The 21,180-nt window shown below is 36.9% G+C and overlaps 1 protein-coding gene across 1 annotated transcript in view; it reads right to left on the minus strand.

The window, feature by feature from the left end:
• LOC110470520 (uncharacterized) overlaps window positions 1-21,180 on the minus strand; it is a 57,926-nt gene that overhangs the window by 19,027 nt on the left and 17,719 nt on the right. Inside the window, exons 10-15 of the mRNA XM_021530218.2 lie at window positions 20,233-20,297; window positions 19,851-19,957; window positions 16,685-16,796; window positions 13,362-13,461; window positions 2,509-2,548; window positions 1,452-1,503 (exon numbers count right to left, since the gene is read on the minus strand). Of these exons, the coding sequence (XP_021385893.1) occupies window positions 1,452-1,503; window positions 2,509-2,548; window positions 13,362-13,461; window positions 16,685-16,796; window positions 19,851-19,957; window positions 20,233-20,297 (476 nt within the window). The remainder of the gene's footprint in view (window positions 1-1,451; window positions 1,504-2,508; window positions 2,549-13,361; window positions 13,462-16,684; window positions 16,797-19,850; window positions 19,958-20,232; window positions 20,298-21,180) is intronic.

A 21,180-nucleotide genomic window follows, 5' to 3' on the forward strand; every position in this document is an offset into this window, starting at 1 on the left:
ATACTGAATTTGAACAACAAATTGGTAGGCTAAGCTTCCATAAAGATAATAATTTCACACTAAACTTTGCAAAGACAAGACATTTGTATAAGGCAAAATGTAAGTGATGATAAAAGTAATTCAACTTTAGACAACAAGAAAGGTGGGAGTTTCTTTGATGTTTTTCCACTGTGAAGAGTTTGTAATTAACTTAGATTTAATAACTAAATGGCATCTTCTATGTAAAGTTGTGAAATTAAAATATTTTCCTTTAATGAAGAATGCTACTTAAAGAATAGGGCTTGGTTGTGCTAAGCACTGTATGAATCTTAAAGAACAAAAACAAAACAGTCACTTTCTGATCAAGTTATTTTGTTTGTTCCCCCTTGCCCACTTTTTCACCTGCTGCCTGTGCTCCCAAAGCTTCCCAGAGCCACCCTAAGCAGAAGCCTAACACAGACCAACATTCCAGCCTTTGGCCACTTTCTTGACAGTGGACGGATGAGAAGGCTCTACTGAGTATTAGGATGTCTTGGCATGAGAGGGACGCCATAGTTACAAGCTACTTGAAAAAGAAGGGCATATATTCAGTTTTGTCTGCAGTTTCCAAAGGATAAATTCAATATCTGTTTCAGCAAAAGCAATTTCTTCAAGTTTATCTTAAAAACTTCAAACTAGACAGGGGTACCTGCATCACAAAAAATAAGTAGGCTCTAGATGAACATGTCATCTTACACTGTAATGTCTCTCCTAGGGCTGCCTAGACATATGAACTGTAAATTCTCGGTCTGAAAGAAACTACTGCTATGAACTGAACAGGGCCACAGAGTCACAGGATCCTCCATGATAGCACAATAGTAGCACAGGCTTTCACAATTTGACAGTTTTTGTAATACAGGCAAGAACAGAACTACTTCTATTTTTATATACAAGATATATGGAAGAAAAAAGGCCCAACTCTGTTAAGGTAAAACCTGTTGAATCAGAGGAAATTCAGTGATTTTAGTATTTACTTACAGTAGTATACACAAAATACACCACTCTCCAAAAACTCAGAAGATGTATCCCAGTTCACAAGAATAATGTTCCACTCTCTGAACACCCAACTCCCTATTCTTTAAAGAGACTACATTAACCTCTGAAGAAGTCTACAATTTTCTTAAGCACTCTTTGCAAATGCAGTAAAAATAATTCACACCAACAATTCCAGGAACCTGAAAAGAGAAGCTCAGTTTTGATGCAAGGTATTTCAAAATTTGCAGTAATTAAAATGGAAGGTTGACAAGTTCAACTGTTGCAAAACATTCTGTGTCAGTAACATTAGCCTCTCAGGAAATATTTTTTAATCAAAGTCACCAGACTACTTTGCAGATTTTTATTACTGAAAGTCACCAAAAAAATGCCAGAATCAGCAGGATTTTTAAAATTACATTCAAGAAAACAGAAGTCAGATTTTAAGCACCAGGTCTTACCTGAACATTGCTTTTGGGATAATAGAAGAAAAATGGCTTCAAAACTGGAGACCTAGACACATAAAACAAGAAGCATAAATGCATTTACCTAGGAATTAATGAAACTTGCAAATCATACATCTTTGGATTGTTCATACACCAAACACATAGGAAATTAAATCTATTCAGCCATGACTAGCAATGGTTTTTCAACTAACTTTAGAAAGCCTGGGAAGTGTAAAAACTCCTTAAATTTCATTATTAAGAATGTAAGATTTTGTTTAAAAAACTGAAGAAAATTTTACTGAGGGCAAGTAGCCAAAACAGCAAAAATATTTTCTTGACAAAGGATGTACTTCTTGATATTGAAGTCCACTACACTGTCAGTAGCCATGCATTGATACCTAGACCAGCTCCACAGGGCTACTGGAAATACAGCCACAGGTTCTTTTCCCACCTTCATGTGCAGTATTTGCTAAATGACAGAAAAGTTCTAGATAAATAAGCATGAAAAGGTGAGAATATAAATCACCACAAGATTTTAGCCATATCTAGAAAGTGAATCAAGCCAAGTTTTTTTTCTAAACATGCTCAATATTGCTATGTTCTGCTCAGTCATGAAATAGTTTCAGGCTAAAATTTTGTGGGATGTTCTGGCATTTGACCTTGCATTTCAAAGTGAAGTGATCTCATACAAACAAATTTGGTGGGCCCATATTCAAAACTAACAGCTACAAGAGAAAACTGGTCCAGAAATTTGCATGTATTAATGTGGTTGAAATATGGCCTTGCCACGAAGTTACATTTCAAGCTTTCCCTACAGCTCATTAAGCAAAGACTGCTATGAGCTGATCAGAAAGTTACATAACTCACATTTAATTCAATAAAGAATTTTCCTATTTGCATGCATACTGTACAGCACTTACTATTATCTTGTATCAGTTACTAAGCAGAGTGACACAGGAAGATTTAGCTGCTTCTGTGGTTGCTCTCCCAAATTGGGGAAGCTTGTAATGGTGACTCGTAGGAACATTATCATCAAACATTACAACAAGTTAATGATCAGCAGTTTACTTACACTCTGGGGCGCCCTCCAACAATTCCAGTGAGGCCAGGGGCTGGAAAAGGAAATTAAATTCACAAAAGAATGGTTAAAGTCCTCTTCAAAGCATCAGAGCTTGCAGCTTACCAATAAATGCAGGGAAATCACTAGAAAATTACATAATTGTCATAAATTAATAAAACTGAACACTTTATAAAAGTTATAAGGTTCAAACACATAACTGAATTTTAACAATAATAATTTAAATGTGCAAAGCATGTGCTAAATCTTTAGAATCTTCTTCCACATACTTTGTATACAAAAGCCAGTGAAGTAATACATTTGATAGAAAAATAACTTTGCTTTAGTTTTTTTGTCATTCTTCTTTTATTTACTGTCAAAAATAGCAAAGAAACAATTCTGATGGACAATGGTTTCTTTTAGTATTTATTTAGTATGACTTTGCTTGTGTAGTTGAACTATTCAATTTGAATCACTGTCTCTAGCCTTTAAACTAACTGCTTTTTTAAGGTGCTTGGTACTGCAGATCCCATTCTCTCTCTGTGGTACAGAGGCAATTCACAGGTTTAACTAGCATGAGCCCAGATCTGTGGTAAGCCAGTACTGTATTATCAGGTTGCCAGGCTATCTATCATTAACCTAACTGCACAGATCAGTATTTCTGAAAGAAACAGCTCTGTTTTCATCATCCTGAGCATTGCTTCTCACCCTTCTGTCTGGCATGGACAGCAGGAACACATGAAGCATCAGAGCTCCAAACAGTATTTCAGGGGAAAGAAACAGTAAAATGTATACATTACATCAGCCTAGCAATTAACAACTATGTTTATCAGTCCTTGTAAAATAAGTGTTATGGAAAGCTACCCACATGGTATATTTGGCCAAATTAATTCTGTCTAAAAAGGGCTTCATGCTTTCTGCAGGTGTGAATTCTCTCAGTTAGTGCTCCAAGCAAACTAAAAGCCAGGTAACTGTGCTGTTGTGATACTAAAGCTAACAGTGATGAGCTCTATTCCAAAGCAGACTGTTCTAGCTTGGATTCAGTGCCTTGTCAATGTGGACACATACCAGTAGCAGCAGAAATTACACAGCCTTGCCATATTCATGCTCATCAGAAGTGACTTCCCCAAAAAAGTCTATGATGTTTTATAGTACATGGGAAAAAGAAAAAGCCTTAAAAAGAAACAGCATCACAAATAACCACCTCCCTGTTCACTAGGTACTGCTAAAAAAAAATGTGGTAGTGGATAGGAAATGAATGAATCCCTTATGTAAGTGCTACACAATTTTAAATTATCCAGTGAGCAGTGAGATTTCAGCCCTATACATCTTACCTGTGCACTCAGTCAAGCAGAACTGTCACTCAGCCACAACACCAGCTGCAGAAATTTTAGTGAGTTACGTGCCTAGTTTGTTTATTTAGGTTGCTGAGGAAGGAGGGTGGATACAGTAAGGTCATGTTGAAAATACAGGTCCATAAAGTTAGTTAAATTATTTGTGGATTGTAATATGGGTCACTTCCTGCTAGGCAGCTGAACTGCTCATTAAGGATACCAGACTTTGCTCCAACATCAATTTAAATTACCTGAAAGCTTTAAAGACAGCTCTTCATTCACTTGCTTTCACACAAGGGATCTTGACTGCTACAACAAAGTAGTTCTCAACACAGACAAGAACACAGTCCAAGTAAGAGCAACAAGCGCTCACACCTCGAGGCTAGTATAGCTTTCTTCTGCTAGTCTTTCAGAAGTTCACGAGCACAAGCTACTGTAACAGCAGACCTGTCTTTGGAGGGACCACCACTATCCCTGCAACTGCAGAGCAAAGCTACACTAATACCCCAGATGCAATACTATTAAGATCTATGCTATGATTATTGCTTATGTGAATATAAATATGATGGAAGCAATTTTAAGTCAAATTTAATTTTTATCTATATGAAATTCCTAGTTAAGCTTCAAGCAGAGAAGACAAAGCAAATCTTAAATTACTGATTGTAAGCCATAACCAGTTTGGCAACTCTGTAAACAGCACAACAGCACTAGACCTCACCTCAACCAAGGTCTCAGATTCCTATTACATTTCTCCAGTAAACGAAAAGAAGGCAATGGAAGGTGTAGTGCAACCAAGTAATAATGAACTTGTCACTGTGGCCAGACCTACCTTCTGCTAATTAAATTATGATCTCCTTGGATCAACCATTGTCCCAAGTAAACTTCTTATGAAAATAGCTCCTCATGCTGTACTTTATGCTTACATTGCATTGCTTGCTTAAGTATCTGTACAGATGCCCTCCCTCCTTTCTGGAAGACTTATCTTTATCTACAATGACATAAACAATTTGTCGTACGCAGAGAATATCAATCAGGCTGCAGTCTCAAATTGCTAAGATTCTCCGCTAAATTGAAGCTCTTGATCTACTTTCCCAGAAACTTCGCATGACCACTTTTTGTCATCAGAGCTCCATTCCTTAGTGCCTCAAGGAAGATAAAAGTATTGTCTCATCTGCTGCCACTGAACCTCTTGAACAAGTTGCTTCACATCAAGCTAATGAACTCACCACCACTTTCTGCTGCCTTCTGTGCCTCAGAATGGCATAAAATTCATGCACTGCAAAATGGGGTGATGACCTTTAGATAGGAGACCTTCCTTTCAATGCATCTATACCCTGTTCATCTGTAGGTACAGTATTTGTTTGGTGTCAAACTGAATACCATGACACTTATTTTGGTTCAAGCATTTGATCCAAAAGCCTTCCATTTTCTCACTGTGGCTGGGGACCAAGCCTAAGAACTACAAAATCTCCAGGTGCCTGGGCATTTTAAACCAGTGAATACTGGGCATTACACCACTGGGATTCCACTGTTTTTATTAACTCCCAAATACATTACATGGCTGGAAAAACTTCAGAGAGTAAGAATGGTAAATCTACTTCTTTCTAGGTGACTAAACTCTGGTATGGGACCCTTCCTTTGAATTCTATGTTTAGAAGTTAAAATCTACACTGAATCTATTAAACAAATAAATAATTAGTTAGAAAGTACTTTTCTTTGAATGATCTGAACAATTCTTCATACAGTCTTATCCTGTCTTTTTATTTTATGACTCCTTCCTCTAGCCTACTTTCTCTTACTAATTTTCAGCCCAAGTATCTTAGGAAAAAACAAATCAGCATCATCTGTGTATACATGTATGTATAATTAATTACTTGTCAGGTTTTCTTCCTTTGTGTCCATGATTCTTTCAGCACACCTGCAGACTCTCATATTTTGGGTCCAATGGCAAATTTGATCCAAATCTGAAGGATAGAGAGGAATCTCAAGAATACCAAAGCAACTAACACATCATGACTGGCACTCCCCTGTGAGCAGAGATGTAGGGACAGATATCCATGTAAATAATACAAGGTGAAGCCCAATCAGGATACTATTTCTGGTTTCCCATGTATGTTTTATCTCTCCAGCTGCCTCTTGATCTTTTTTATTTTCTCACCCTGTAAAACACATGGATGGACTTGTAAACAACAAATTCTCCTAAAAATCACATATGATGTGCTGGTAAAGACAGCAAGTTTCTGATAAATTTCATGAGCAGGCAAACTAAAGAGTACTTGGGAAAACCAGTGTTGCTCTCAGTTGGGGCAATTCAGGGAATGGATCCACTGAAAACCAGCCTTGGTAAAAGATACATAAAATCAGCCCAAATAAGCACCTATTTCAATATGTAGAACCACCATCTTCTAATACATTATAATTTATGTCATATATACCACACCCTGAAGAATGCCCCACAGTAGAAAAAACCCTGGCTGGCCAGAAATTGAAATCAACCTGTGAGATGTAAACTTCCAGCAAAACAAGCCACATTCCTTCCAGCTCTCATTATTCCTCACTGGATTTACAGATAGTGGGAAGGCCTGATGTTTTGCCTCCTTAATATTCTCTCTATCCTATTCCACTCCTGCTTGAATGGTCACACCTAATTTTGGATTATTACTTCTTATTCTTTAATCTGCTTCTGTCAAAAAAACGTTCTGTACAATTCTGTATATTTTTCAACAGAAAAAAACCATTATGCACTATACAAAGGATGCTAGAATGCATGAAGCATTTTGTAAAATGCTTTGGAGCAAAAAAGCATGAAAATGCTCCAACTACTTGAAATCTAAAAAGCTTTAAGAACTTTAAACTTAAAGGCTTTTTATGAAGTTTCACAGAATTTCAAGATACAGCAATTTCTCTTCCTGAATAGCTTTCAGCTTTTGACCCTTTACACTTCCAGTGATTGAATTAGCTCAGCTAATAGGCTATTAATATATTTACCATATATTCTAAAGAAGGAAACATGTTTTTATATATAAAACCAGACAAAGTAGTCCACTTGTCAAGCATTATTTTTTTAAGTGATCTAAATAGAGAAATCTGAAATCTCAGGTTTTATACTCGGCAGTTCTTAGAATACGGTTGATTACCAGTATAAAATGCATACAATCTTTTTTTACAGGGGTCAATTTTATGTTCTTAATTATTCTATCTATGTCCTCTGAAAACAGCAGATAGTTTATCTTCTGCAGTATTATTCTCAAAAAAAACAGGGACTGCAGTAAACTCCTACAAGGACATTTCTAAAAGTATCTTCCAACACACTTAGGACATCAGTCAAAATATTTACATATACTCAAGCACTTTAAAATCTCAAGTTATATTAACCAGCTGTCATCTTAGTGTCAAACTCCGGTCATTTTAATGTGAAATAAGGGTCAGCACATGATTTCAGCTATTAGTAAAACATTTCTTAGCTACTGAACCACTGTTAAACTAATATCACCAGATTCCCACAGTAAGTTTCTTCTTGAGCCTCTTCTATACTGCATTTAATTCAGAATAGAATACTTGAATTAAAGAAGACAACATAAAGACATTAAATCAACATAAATTATTTAAATTCTAGTCATTTGGCCGACTGGGCTGTACATAATGAAGAGATTTTCACTGAGTAATACAAACCAGGTCTGTGTTTGCTGGCTTTCATGATGTGATGGTGAACTTCTTTGGACTGAATGCTGCAGAACTGCACTGAACTCCCAAAGGTTACTACAGGTTTAAAAATCTGAGTCTATGTGTCTAGGATTCTCCACTTCCAAGCATAGGAATCTCACCTTACAGAACAGCAAAACACCTGTGAAGGCCCCACTATTAGGACCAAACTGTACAGACAGACTGAAAGTTATTATTTTTCAGGAGACCAACATGCATAAAGCCAACCAAACTTGCTGCTTGCTGATAAAAAAATAAAATCCTGGCTATTATCAACTTTCCGACTATTGAGGACTAAATAGAAAGAAGAATTTTATCAATTAAAAGGTTAAACACAAATATTAATTGTAAAAAAAAGTATTAAAAGATGGGATAAGGTGTGTTTGGCTTTTTTTTAATAGTATGTATCCCTTTAATTTCATCAGAAGAGCATAATCCAAATGAAAACTGATTAAGCGTTTGAACTTGTGAACTAAATACCACACTCAACAGAAGTTTATAGTAAATGTCTTCCATTCCAAACAGAAAATAAACAACAAATCACTCTCCAACATGGCATGCCTATATACAGTAACTTCAAATTCTTCTCTGGGATTAAGCGTCTCATCTGCAGTTTTAATAATACTTAAAAAAAATTCTGTGAAAGTATGCTAATATGTCCTGCTGAGCCTTACAATGGGAATTTTAAAAGAATTAGGAAAAAAAGTTAAGGAATAACTATGAAAATCTCATTCATTGTTGACTATTGAAGCTTCCCAAAAATGCAAATCTCAAAAATTCTCTCTTGCAGAATATGCTTGCACATATAGCAGAGCACAAATACACACAGGCTTCAGCCCAGTTCAACATATAGACAGCATTCCTTCTTTTTATGTGGAGGACGCGATTTCATAATAAATTGGGAATTTCAGATCGGCACAATGCTTTTAGATGGTTGTCCTTCTACTAGTGTGGAGGGAAGGGGGGAGGAACCACAATTTAAGCACTCTTAAATTGATCAGAAGCTATGCAATACTCTATATGAGGCCTGAGTTTTATTATCCTTGACATATACAAATTCCTAAAAATTTTATCATATTCAAAAATCATATGCTGCAAACTGATAAGTTATTAAATACTGACATTAGGACATAAATTTGCTAAAAAGCACATCTGATACTCAAGACCTAACATCCACTTTTAAGTCTCTGAAGTGAAGCATTATGAAGATCACCCCTCAACAGAATTATTACTATGTGATTTTTAATTACAGGAAAGCAAAGAAGTTATTTTAATTTTACTGTTGTTCCCTGCAAAATGTGACAAACCACAGCTGAAAACTCCCTTAAAAGTTTATTAGGCAAATAGGTAAAACATTTTGACTCAAGTGATTTAAATTCAGCCTAAGTGAAAACACCAAAAGTAGGCTTTTAGTACTGATTAAAAAAATCAACACCCATTTTACATACAATTTGTAATTTTCATATTATGATATTGCCAAAATAAAACTAACAACCAACTCCAGCTGGCAGCTCCACAAGCAGCGACTAGCAGGCTAAAACCACCTGACGAAACACCCGAAGTGACAGTGCTTCTGGATTTCACTTTAAAAGATGCAGCAGGAGCACTTGTGACTCTCCCCCCTTATTCTGAACCATCAAATCTCTTTTCTCAATCTCTCTTCTCCTCTACTACCCCCGTTCTTACATTTTAGCCAGTTTGGTTAAATACTGGTGGAGTTGCTTCCCAGCATTTCTTACAGGGAAAGCAGAACCAAGGACTCTTGATTCACATTCTTTTGTGGTTATGCTTTCTTTCACTATCTCAGGAAACCATCTGTAAAGCAGACAAAATACTTTCCAATGCTACTAGATGTTAGAAAGCTTAGCTGATCATCTTTACATAGCTTGAGAAAGGTTCTCGGATGAAAGGTGCTGTATTTGAAGATTATTATATACAAATGCCTACACATCACTTAAAAGTAACAAGCATCAAACTGCTACTGATAGGAAAGAAGAATATAGGGTTAAAAAGAATACTCCTCAACCACTAGATACAGTACAAACAGAAGAGAAAGTAGTTCCCTTTTTTTTCCTAGTACAGATCTAAAAGCATACTTTGTTTTTCAAAGGTCACTCTTAAATGCCCAAAAATAATGGAATTAAGTGTTTCAGTTCAGGTGACATCACTCTGCAAGTCATCAACTTCTCCCTCTTTGGTATCCATTATGAAGGATTTGTAATTTGTTCCTGCTTTTCCTCTGTTCTTCATTAAAAGGACATGCAGAAGATGAAAGAAGGGTTATTTACAATGACTCTCATAGCCACTATCTTATCTCCTGGAAGTGAACTAACATAGGAGAGAAGGCAGGGATGTGACCAAGCTGACCATCTTTGAAACACAGGACTTCATTGTTTAAAGGATTTTCATCAGAAAAAGCCACTCATGCTTAAAATTTCACTTGGTATGTGTCCCCACAACTGCCACCATTCTGGCAGAACAAGGCCAGAACATGTAGTGACATCACACAGATCCATGTGAAAAGCACAAAGCCACATTTGATAGGCATGCTCTGTCCATGTAAGAGACAGCAGGCACAGGTATTTTTATTCAATGCCCAGTGAGAAAAAGTGGTGCAGCACTGTACAGCACAGGACCTCAGGTGCTCACTGCCCAGAGCACGTACACAGGGCACACAAGGCTCAAGTTCTGGGCTCTCTGCCTGTGGACAGTGACTGTCCCACGAGGGTGACCATACTGCCACGGGATGGGGTGTGCTCTGCCTCTCACTGAAGCTGTGACACTCTGGAGAACTGTAATCAATTGCAAAAATTTCCTAGTGAAATAGAGGGGAGGGAAATAACACCAGGTGCTGTTACTAGAGAATTCACCTAGGACAACAATCTCAACAGTCTTAGTTCTGGCTTCTGTTCCCAAAATCACTTACCCATCTCTAAGTCTTGTCTGTGGAGCTGCCCGTTTTAAGACAACTAAGCATCAAGAATTCCTTGTTCTGCTCTTCACAGCAAGGTCTGGAATTCTACGCTACTGTCAGAAACTAAGCATCATTAAGCTGATGCATTTATTAGTACACCACTAATTACTGTTTTGCAGTGTTGCAAAATTGTAAATCTCACTGAAGAAAGAAAATTAAAAACTTTTTTCTTAATCACTACTTTAAATATATTCCATATCAACAAGTAGCTTACTAAGCATTTAGATCCTAAATCTGACTCTTCTCTGCTTATGTAAGAGTTTATGGGCACAAGTAATACAGAAATTTACCACACAATAGCAACTGAAAGAAGTGACTGTATGAAGCAGTCCCACTGTATCTTCCACAAATTAAAAAAAAAAAATTACCATGCACTTGGAAACAGTAAACAGCCCTGATAGCCTTTGACAGTAGTCATTTATGTAATGGAGGCCAAAAGCCTTTTTGGAGTCCTGTACCTACAAGGAAAAGTGCTATTTATCACCAGATGCCTCGGATGATTCCAGAAATAGCCTCTTTCCCATTGCTGTTCATTAGCAGCAGCTCTACGAACTGAAACAGATTTTTTTTTTCCAAGAAAAACTTCTACAGGATGTTCTAAAAAGCTTAAACTGTTCCTTTAGGAAACAAACCCAGCAACCCAACCATCATCCACACAAGACTGCCTAACCCTATTCCACATAGGAATGCATTTGTTTCATCGCTGAAAGCCCTGATAACAAGAACTGAAAGTTTGCCAGCCACCTCAAGATGTTCACACAGATGTTCATGTGTTACAGTAACTCAATTTCAATTCTACACATACTTCACCCAACCCACGTAGAGCAGAATTTTCACTTTTTCATTCTACAAAGATCAGTGGTAAAAGGAAAAAATGGAACCCTTAATAAAACCAACACTTTCAAACTTCAAACATGGTTTAAATACACAGCAACTGCTTTATGAAAGAAGCACAGATAAAGAATGGAGAGACAAGTACAGGTCCATTAGTTTTGGAGCTTACACATAAGCAATGATTTTAAAATCCACACAGCTTTCTTTAATTCAAATAGATGTTTTCTAGAGCATTGTCTATGCATACATAGAATAAATAGTAAGAATAGAAAAGACGAAACTACTTCAGTTATGATTCCCCAACTAGTTACAAAAATGATAGTTTGGTCCAACTGAAAATACTATCCTTCTTTCAAAAGGGAAACTCCAGGTCTTTAGAACCAATTTACATCTAGCTGACCTACTGATGAGCCTTCAGAACTGCACATTTTAGAGTATTATCTTCAGGAATATTGACATTTAGTTCTACATGATCATATCTATATTGTAGAGACAAAAAAAAAAAAAAAAGGATGCCCATGCGCTGACCTTGTCTTTATAAATACAACTTTAAAGAAAAAAAAACCAACCTGAATTAAACTCTTCTTTGCAAATATTGTAAAGATTATAACACATAACACAGAATGCACGAATATGCACACTTCTACACAATTTTTAACTCACTGGAAAAAAAAAAAAATTCCTTAATTACAAAGCAACACCTAACTATTCCTCCATTGATCAGGATTTTAGATTTGCTATGGAACTTCCAAGTTTCAGGTTAAGCCCTTGGAACTGAATTTTGAAGATGTATGTAAATCCTAGATTATATAGATCTTCATTAAGGTATGCAGAAGCATACAGATGACATAGATACCTTCGTTAAGGTATGCAGAAGCCACTGCAAAATATCTAAGCTCTAGTCCCCAGATGAGGCTGTCAAAATTTAAATTCATTTAGAATGGATAACAGAAGTGGGATGAATACTCATGATTTACGCACAAAACTCAGGGATGAGTTTAGAACTCAGATAGTTAAAGTGGTGACACCTAAGGGACTTGGGAGTAGAAGAGAAAAAAATTATTCAAAATAATGACACAGTAGGTTCCCCTAGAAAATTAAGAGAAACCAATGACATGTACAAAAACCAAATATGCTTTTTTTTGAGTAAACATTTGGCAAGCAATAGAAGCACAGATCGTTTTACATTACATGACCTTCAAACAAATACTTAAAAATATACCCTCAAAACTAAGATGGACTTAATTAAATTCCAGTGGTTTGATTTTACCTCACACATCAAATAAAAAATAAATCTTGCAATAGTTGCAATAAATCACCAAAATCAAATTCTAAGGACAGAATAATTTGAGGTTAGATGCAGATTGTCAGCACCATCACTGCAGTATTAAATTTTTTAAATTATACCTGTACGCTGTAATTACTTACACAAGCACCTATACATGAAACAGAAGTACAGTAGCATAAATAAAAATCCTTTGTAGTAACACCAGATAATGCATACGATATACACCAGATAATGAAGTATGAAGAGAACCTTCAAAACTCTCAAACTGCACATCTTTTCATAAACTGCACTGTTACAGCTGGACACTCGGGTGTATTTTTGCCAGTTGAGCAACACTTCGTGTTTATTGCCAACAAAGTCCAATAGCATTACTAAGTTTTAGGACATGGTAAAAAAGTAAATCACTGTTGAATATCAGTGCAGTCACATGTAGTTAAAAAAACGGATGAGGAAAAGGAAAAAAAAAACAGGAGGGGATAGTAGCAGCAATGGAAGAATAATGACTCTAAAAGGAATACAAAGGTGAACTTCAAAGACTTTTATTGTATTATTCTGTTAATGTCTGTCTCATTTCTACACCAAGCTTATATACCTTTAAAAATTATTTCACTTCCTTATGTTGTTCCTTATGAACAACATAAGGAAGCTTAACATGACTTAAATTTTTGGGTGCTACTCATGCACCCAAAAAAGTAAAGTAACTTTAAAATTCTTAGAAGATTATATGAATAATTACCCATGCCAGTTCCAGCTGGTGCAATCTCTTTGGAGAAGATTTCTACAGCTTCCCTTTGTTTATGGTGTACAGCAAGCCAAATGACAGCTTCCCGAGGTCCCTGCTTCAAAAAGGTTGATATATTAGATTAGCTTAGATGTAGAACATTGGTTAAATTCACAAAACTGAAAAATAACTTATTATCCACCATCACTACAATTTGCTGCTAGCTTTTCATTACGTTTATTTTCAAATATCATGGAATCAACTATTGTGTATTTCAAGTCACTAGGGTACTGTGCCTTTTCTCCAGCTTTCTGTAAGAATCAAGTACTGTAATGAACAATACCAAATACTTGGCTTCATTGTCGGTGGAACTGGCAAACAAACTTTGCTCTTATTCTAAGTGCACTGAGAGTGCTCTGGAGCCAGGTTCACTTCTTTTACCATCAAGAAGGAAGCAGATCTGTCCACAGAAAAGAATTCAAACCTAACCCTTGGGAGGTAAATGTGAGAACAGAACTTGTAAAAATCACCATGTTTTCAGAGAGAGGAGCAGATGCTCCCTCTAAAGATAAACCAAATGTGCTCCCTACTCTAGTCAAAACACCTGTCCTTGCAGATAAGCAGTCTCTCATTTCAAGTTTTACTTCTCCAAAAATTCTATTTTCAGGATCTACTATTGGAATCAATACACAAAAAATATGCAGCCATACAACAAACCAAACAAATGCACAGTTTTACCATTCAGTGTTCCCAAAGCTATCACAAGATTCATTAAATTACTACAAAAAATGACCAACCAGAAATATTCTTGAAAAAAAAACCATATTCGTGCATTCACATGTGCTTTCTGGTTCTAACTGTACCATATAATCAACACTCCATTTAAAGTTCCATGTTTACCTCCTTGCCTGCAAATGCAAGATACAATGGTCTATGAAAATAAGCTGAATCCTGCTTTGAGTGGATGAACCCAGTATTAAAACTGGGTATATATACAAGCTGAAGCAATAAATCCTACAGTATCAGAATTAAAAGAAAAAACCCAGCAAAACAAAGTCTGAACAATGTCTTGGAAATCAATTAACAAACGGTTAGCAGAAAACTAACAGAGCACATATAATTTTTATGTAGCAAATCTAATGCCTGATGTACTATTAAAAAATAGCTTACATGAAACACACCCCAGATTTCCAAACCACAAACTCACTGATGCTGTGATACGGTCATAACTCCCTCCTCAACAGAACAGAGGATACTAAAACTCAAACACCACAAAAATTACTCAGTGCTGATTCAAGTCCCTTTCTAGCTCATGCTGGGCTGGTGCTGACAAAGCAAGCTACCAAGAGTGACAAGGAGCAGCCATGTCAACAGACAGAGAAGTCAGAGAAAAGTGCTTGCCACTCTTTCCTATTTTTCAAGATATTTTGTGTTGTCAGGAACAGTCAATGCTCCACACGGCAGTTCAGACTACAGGCTTACCTAAGGCTGGGAGACGGGGATATCACAGCTGCAAAGGCTAACCATTGCACCAGTTTGACAGATGTGCACAGGAAGTAGTCTAGCTAGCCACACCATATATCGACACTGAGCTCCAAACATCGTTCAGCTTACCCTGTCTTCATATCACTTATGTATTTGTTTCTTTGCTTCAAATTTAGGTGATAGAACTTTCAAAGGAGGAACTATTTTCCTTCTGTGTTAATATACTGCCTAGAACACTATGGCTCTGGTTTTGAGTACTATGATTTGTAATCCAAATAACCAGGTCTAATTTTGCATGGGAAGACATGGTAGGAAAGAGTGTTTAACTGACTACATTATCCCTACCTGAAGGTCCAATGAGGAAATGTTTTCCTTGGGATTCTATGGCTTTGTATCTTAAATGGAAAAGCAAACTCCTCTCCCCAACCCTTTTTTTCAAACTACCACGGCTGCTTTCCAGATGAAAGCTCCCCTGGCTAGTTTCTTCTAAAATGCTGGATGAGCATAAAGGGCAATAGAGCAATTTCCTGTATTTCAGCCTTAGCTCTGACATCCTGTTTTAGGCATAGATGAGAAGCACATACAATGGTGACAACACTCTGTTTACTTTTAATATAAGACTTGGGAAATGAGGCTGGAAATACAGAAAGTACTACAAATACTTTAATTTAAAAATTTTATTTCATGTACTATAAGCAAGGCAAACTGAATAATCAGGAGGGCGAAACTGCTCTACTTCAACTTTCTACTTTGTACAATGAGACAGAAAACTTCCTATACAACAATTCAATTGAAGAATATATTACAATGCATAATAAGGCATTGGTACAAACAGAACACAGACAAGCTGAACATCTGGAACATCTGTTCCTATGTTTCAGATTTTCGATTCTGCACTCTTAGTAAGACATTTAAAATTGCAGGTGTTATGGTCCTGAAATTAAAGAGACCACATTATAAAGCTCAGTCTTCAGGAAGCAACTCTTGCTGCTTTGATGAAGGAAATTGAAACTCAAGCACTGAAATGAGTACCTGCAGATATAACTTGACCAGTGTCTAAAAACACTCAGTTTCACTAGTCCACTGGCCTTCTCTACACCACATTCACATTTCCTTTAGATACAAGCTGTTGGATAAAATGTCGGCACTCATAAGAACAAACTCAGAGTTGAGTTTTGCCACGTGTACCTTAAGAGTTTTGCAAGACTGACACTGACAAAGAAGAACTAAATGCTACCGTTTTGGAACAAACTAAACTGTCTAAATATTTAAACTGTATCTAAGTGAGGACATGATTTACAGTCTTCTTCCTTTAAAAAGGACTTTCATTCTCTAGATTAGGAAAACAGACCATGGATATCACAGCTGCAGTGGCTTTGGCCATAATTCAAATTCTTACATGTGCACTCACTGTGCAGAATCATATAACTGAAGATTACTTCTGAAGCAGTACTCACAGACAAATTTAAACTTGTGCAGGCAACATTAACGCTGAGATTTCCTGATTGTAATATTTATAATGTGGTCTTCTTGCATTACATCTAATGCAATTAAAGTCTATGCCACAGAAGTTATTATAATAAGGTATTTCTTTAGGAGACCATCAGAACAGAGCACAACACCAAATCTTACAAAAATTTTGCAAGATTTTGTGTCAGCTTCTGGAAGACCCAATATTGCAAAGACCTTGTCACTGTTAATTTTGTACATTAAATAGTGACAGTTGAGTTCTTTGCAACATGAAGGGGTGAAATTCCCAAGATGATAATGACTTCCTTTAAAGTTGTGGAAAAGATAACAATATGGAAAGATTAAAAGAGGTCAGTAAAAGTTTAAGAACGCTGCATACTTACACCATCTATACTCCTTCTAGCATGAGGTCCATATGTATCTTCAGACCCCAAAACCTGTATGTTAACTGCACTGTAATCTTCATATCCAAGCTGACTGAAAATAAGACGAGTCCTGCAACAAATTATTTTTTAAATTAGTAAACTGGCTCAAAATTATTATCTGAAGTAGCCCTGCATAGTCCACAGAAGTTAATTCTGTCAAGTGGCTGGAGAAAAGATTTTATCAGTTGAAATACTGGAATTTTGTTAGGATATATATTTTGCTTGGTGGAACAAGCAACATTTTTTGCTTTGGTGGAATACTTCAAACACATTGCTAATGTCTCGTTGTCATAAATATAACCAAAGCACCTGAAATAGTGAAGCAATGTACAGTACGTTAATACAAAATCCAATTTTTTAATTGCTGTAAAGAGATGGAAAGGTGTTAACACATTAGAAATGAGTCCACCTTTATTTCTGATGAGATGAAATAAATAAGAACCTCATTTAAGTTAACTAAATTTGCAAACTGTGTCTGTATACAAAGTTATTTTAAATTATCTATCAACATTACAGTTACAGATACTACAGTTCAAAACACATTCTGTGGGTCATTTTTAGCCCTTTCATGTGTTAGTAATGCAACAGAGAATCATGAAAATTAAAAGGACACCAGAGACTACTTCAAAAAGACTTCACACACATATTGCCTAATGGCTTCTGCTTGCAATAATGAATAAACAAGTAAAGTACACAAGAAAGAAGCAAAAGAAGTCATCTTACAAGCTGCCAAAGCTGCTCAATGTCTTAGGCTAACAACTAATACGACCTGAATAAAAGAAGCACATTTAATTTGTGAACCTTTTCCTGCACTTGTTGCCACTAAACTACTGGACGGAACTTAACCTAGAACAGACTGGAAGCTGGGTAGCTGAAATATCATGTCCTTCGAATATTCTCTTGAAACAGAGACCTGGACAGGCTCGATCAATGGCCTGAAGGCAACTGCATGAATTCACTCAGTCAGGCAAAGCACTGGGTCCTGCACTTGGGTCACAGCAACCGCAGGCAGCGCCACGGTCTGGGTCAGAGTGGCCCGAGAGCTGCTTGGCAGAAAGAGACTTTCGGGTGCTGGCTGACAGCCAGATGAACATGAGCCAGCCTGTGCCCAGGTGGCCAAGAAGGCCAGTGGCATCCTGGCCTGGATCAGCAATAGTGTGGCCAGCAGGAGCAGGACAGTGATTGTCCCTCTGTACTTGGCACTGGTGAGGCTGCACCTCAAATCCTGTGTCCAGTTCTGGCTCCTCACTTTCAAAAGAACATTGAGGCGCAATGAAGCTTGTGAAAGGTCTAGAAAACATGCCTTACAAGGAATGGGTAAGGGAGCTGGGGTTGTTTAGCCTGGAAAAAGGCTACACATGAAAGGAGGGTGTACTGAGGACGAGGCTGGTTCCTTCTACTGTGCCTGCAGTGAGAGGAGCAGAGGAAATGGCCTTAAGCTGAGACAGGGAATATCCAGATAAGGTACCAGAAAAAACATGTCCACTGTTCAGGCTGTCAGGCATTGAAGTAGGTTTCCCAAGGAGGTGGTGAAGTAACCATTCCTGGAGGTGTTTAAGAGATGTCTGGATTTAGCACTGGGGGATGTGATTTAGGGATTATAGTAATGGAGCTGAGCTGATGGTTGGACTTGCTGATCTTAAAGGTCTTGTCCACCCTTGACAATTCTATGGTTTTATAAACAGAAACTGATAAAAAACTGATTGTAATGTTTCTGAAAGAGTTATAGTTGCTGATAGAGCATTCTTTGAGAGGGATCAGAACAGCTTAATTCTTATTCTCTATCTGGGCTGACAAACACCAATTTTTTGATGTGTCAAAGAAACAATTCCACATATTAAACTGTTTAACACTACATTTGAGATACAGAATGTGATTTTGTATATTGTAATTTTCAAGAGAGAACTTGCCCACAAGCATGCCTAATGGGCTAGAAGCCACTTCTCATATCAGTTAATCAGCCTTCAACTACCTCTAATCAGCTTTCCTCTGATTATCCAAGAGAGAATAGTATACAGGCTGAATTAACTTTCTAGATGTTAGAGATAGCAGCAGCACTACAATCTGTTTCAAAGACTCACATAGTCCAGTCTGAAATAACGTCCAAGAGCAAATATGAAATGGAAAACACACCATTCTATTTTTTTCCTAAAATAATCACCTATCTTCCAGAAAGATGGCTTTTTAGAGGTTCTGAGTCTCCAAGTCTTTGCATTTACCACTTCCTGAAGTTTTTCCATAACATGATTTTCTCAATAGCTCTTGGACACGAGCTTTTAGCATTTGCAATTACACTGTCCCTATCAGCCTGCTCTTATCTGCCATATCTCTTAAGGGAAATCAGACAACTCCTCCTTCCCCACAGTGCTGCACTCAGGTACATGAAGAATTGCTCCAAGTAAACCTTGGATTTCTGACTTTACAAGTGTGGTTTTTCCATGGGTCTACAACAGGATGGGGAGAAAGCTTTATATGAAACACGGAACAAGGAAATAGATCTCTTAACTAGAAAGACTGGAGCTACTGGAATAAGCATTGAGAGACTCCTGATATGGAATTATATTTAAGAGGAATTCCTCCTTGCCCAAATATACTGGCATGACAATACAACTGAAAGTTTATCACTCTGTCTTGGAATTGTAACTCTGTTCTAGGAAAAAAACAAAAAATGATCACTGGGTCACATTTTAGAAAATGTGTTTAAAACACAAATTCAGTCAACTTCCTACATTTCATTATCAGTAAGACTCTTCATAAAAAAAGTTCTGTTAAAGTTGCTGTCAACTAGTTTCACATGGGTTTATCTCCGGCATCTAATAAAATTAAATCTCAATCACATCTTCTTCCTCACTAAATTGGGTTTCTCTCCAGGCATCTATTTTCAAACCCATTTGGCACTCTTCTCACTCCGTCAAACCTAACTGAAGTGCAGTTACAGACTGAAAACAGGTTTCTTGAAAAGGCCATTGAAGTCTTGAAATGTCATCCCAACACAAAAACTATAATCCTCTAAGATTCTTGAAAGGTTAGCAATGTTGCCATCATGTGTCACTGTTCCATTTTCATCACATCAGGGGAAAAAAGAAAAGCAAGCCAGAACCCCTTCCAGGACTCAAATACCAACCTTTGCAGAATAGCTTCTGCAGTGCGCTTTGCTTTCTGTACTGCCTTTGGGCCTCCCACTGGACAGACTGCAGTAGCTCTGAAGCCATCAAGATAAGTGGCATTTACCTAATGATAGAAGGATAACAAAATTACATGGAATTCAGTACTGGTAGGCTGTAAATGCTCTCTGGCAATCATTATCTATACAAATACATACTTTGTAAACAAAGTAACAGGTTTTTACATATAAAATAAAGTTAGCTTTTTCAAATTTTCCACCTCTTTCTTTTACCTTTGGGGCAGAGAAGATGAGGATAGTCCTAAGTTTTAGCACTGTCTCCAAAACTTAAGATTTTTTTAAAATCAAACTATAACTTCCATGCCACAAAATGACGTAATACCTTATAAAATGTTGAAGGAGGCAATCCTTTTGCTCCACAAACTTTCACTGCTCCACCATCAAAACCTACAGAGGTTAAAAAAAAAATCAGTATTTCAGTTTCTTCAATATCACTTAAAATCCAGTCTTTTGTGACACATATTAATCAAATGCACTTAATTAAAAAGCAAATCACTGACAGCTGTACTGCTGCAGAAGAGAGAACCTTCCAGAAAACAGACCTTCCTGCCTTAGAAAGAACAGCAGCAAACTGGTGACTGAATTTATGTCTGCCATGAGCCTTTTAAAACGACAATCAAAATGTTTATTCATGCACTTAAAAAATACTTGACAAAGAAAGTAGCCTTAGGACATTAGACTCAATAGTTATTCTCCTCTTAATATCCAGTTATTGCACACACACAGAGCATATAATTTACTGCAGCTGCAGTATATTATAATATATAATATAATTTACAGCTGGCTGCAGTGGACTGTAGTCCCTCACTTGGTAAAGAATCAAAGCAAGATGAGAAACCAGTGAGAGCTATTGGCTGAGAGCTTAGTAAATGAAGGGTAACCTAACTTTAGCTTTCCTATCAATAACAGAAACAGTAAGAATATATGTTCCAGGGCAAAAACCATGTTAGTATTAGGAATATTAATGGGAAAAGAAAAAAAAAAAAAAAAAAAGGCAGAAAATTGCTGGGATGTCATAAGGTTCAAGCTTGAGCTGGAGAAAATCAATAGGTGCTACTCCTAGAAAATCAGCAGTGCAGGATTGGCAGCTCGTGTTTTAGAACCAGAATTACAGTGTAGCTCACCTGTGCCTAACCTGCGTTTGCAAATATTTAAGAAGCAGTTCAAAGCTTAATACAAATACTCTGAAAATATCAGATCAGAAGGCATCTAAAAAAGTAAATGTCAATAGTACAAAATTTACACACCACTCAAATAACACCATCACTGT

Source organism: Lonchura striata, chromosome 4, assembly GCF_046129695.1.
Source record: "Lonchura striata isolate bLonStr1 chromosome 4, bLonStr1.mat, whole genome shotgun sequence".
NCBI classification, from domain to species: domain Eukaryota; kingdom Metazoa; phylum Chordata; class Aves; order Passeriformes; family Estrildidae; genus Lonchura; species Lonchura striata.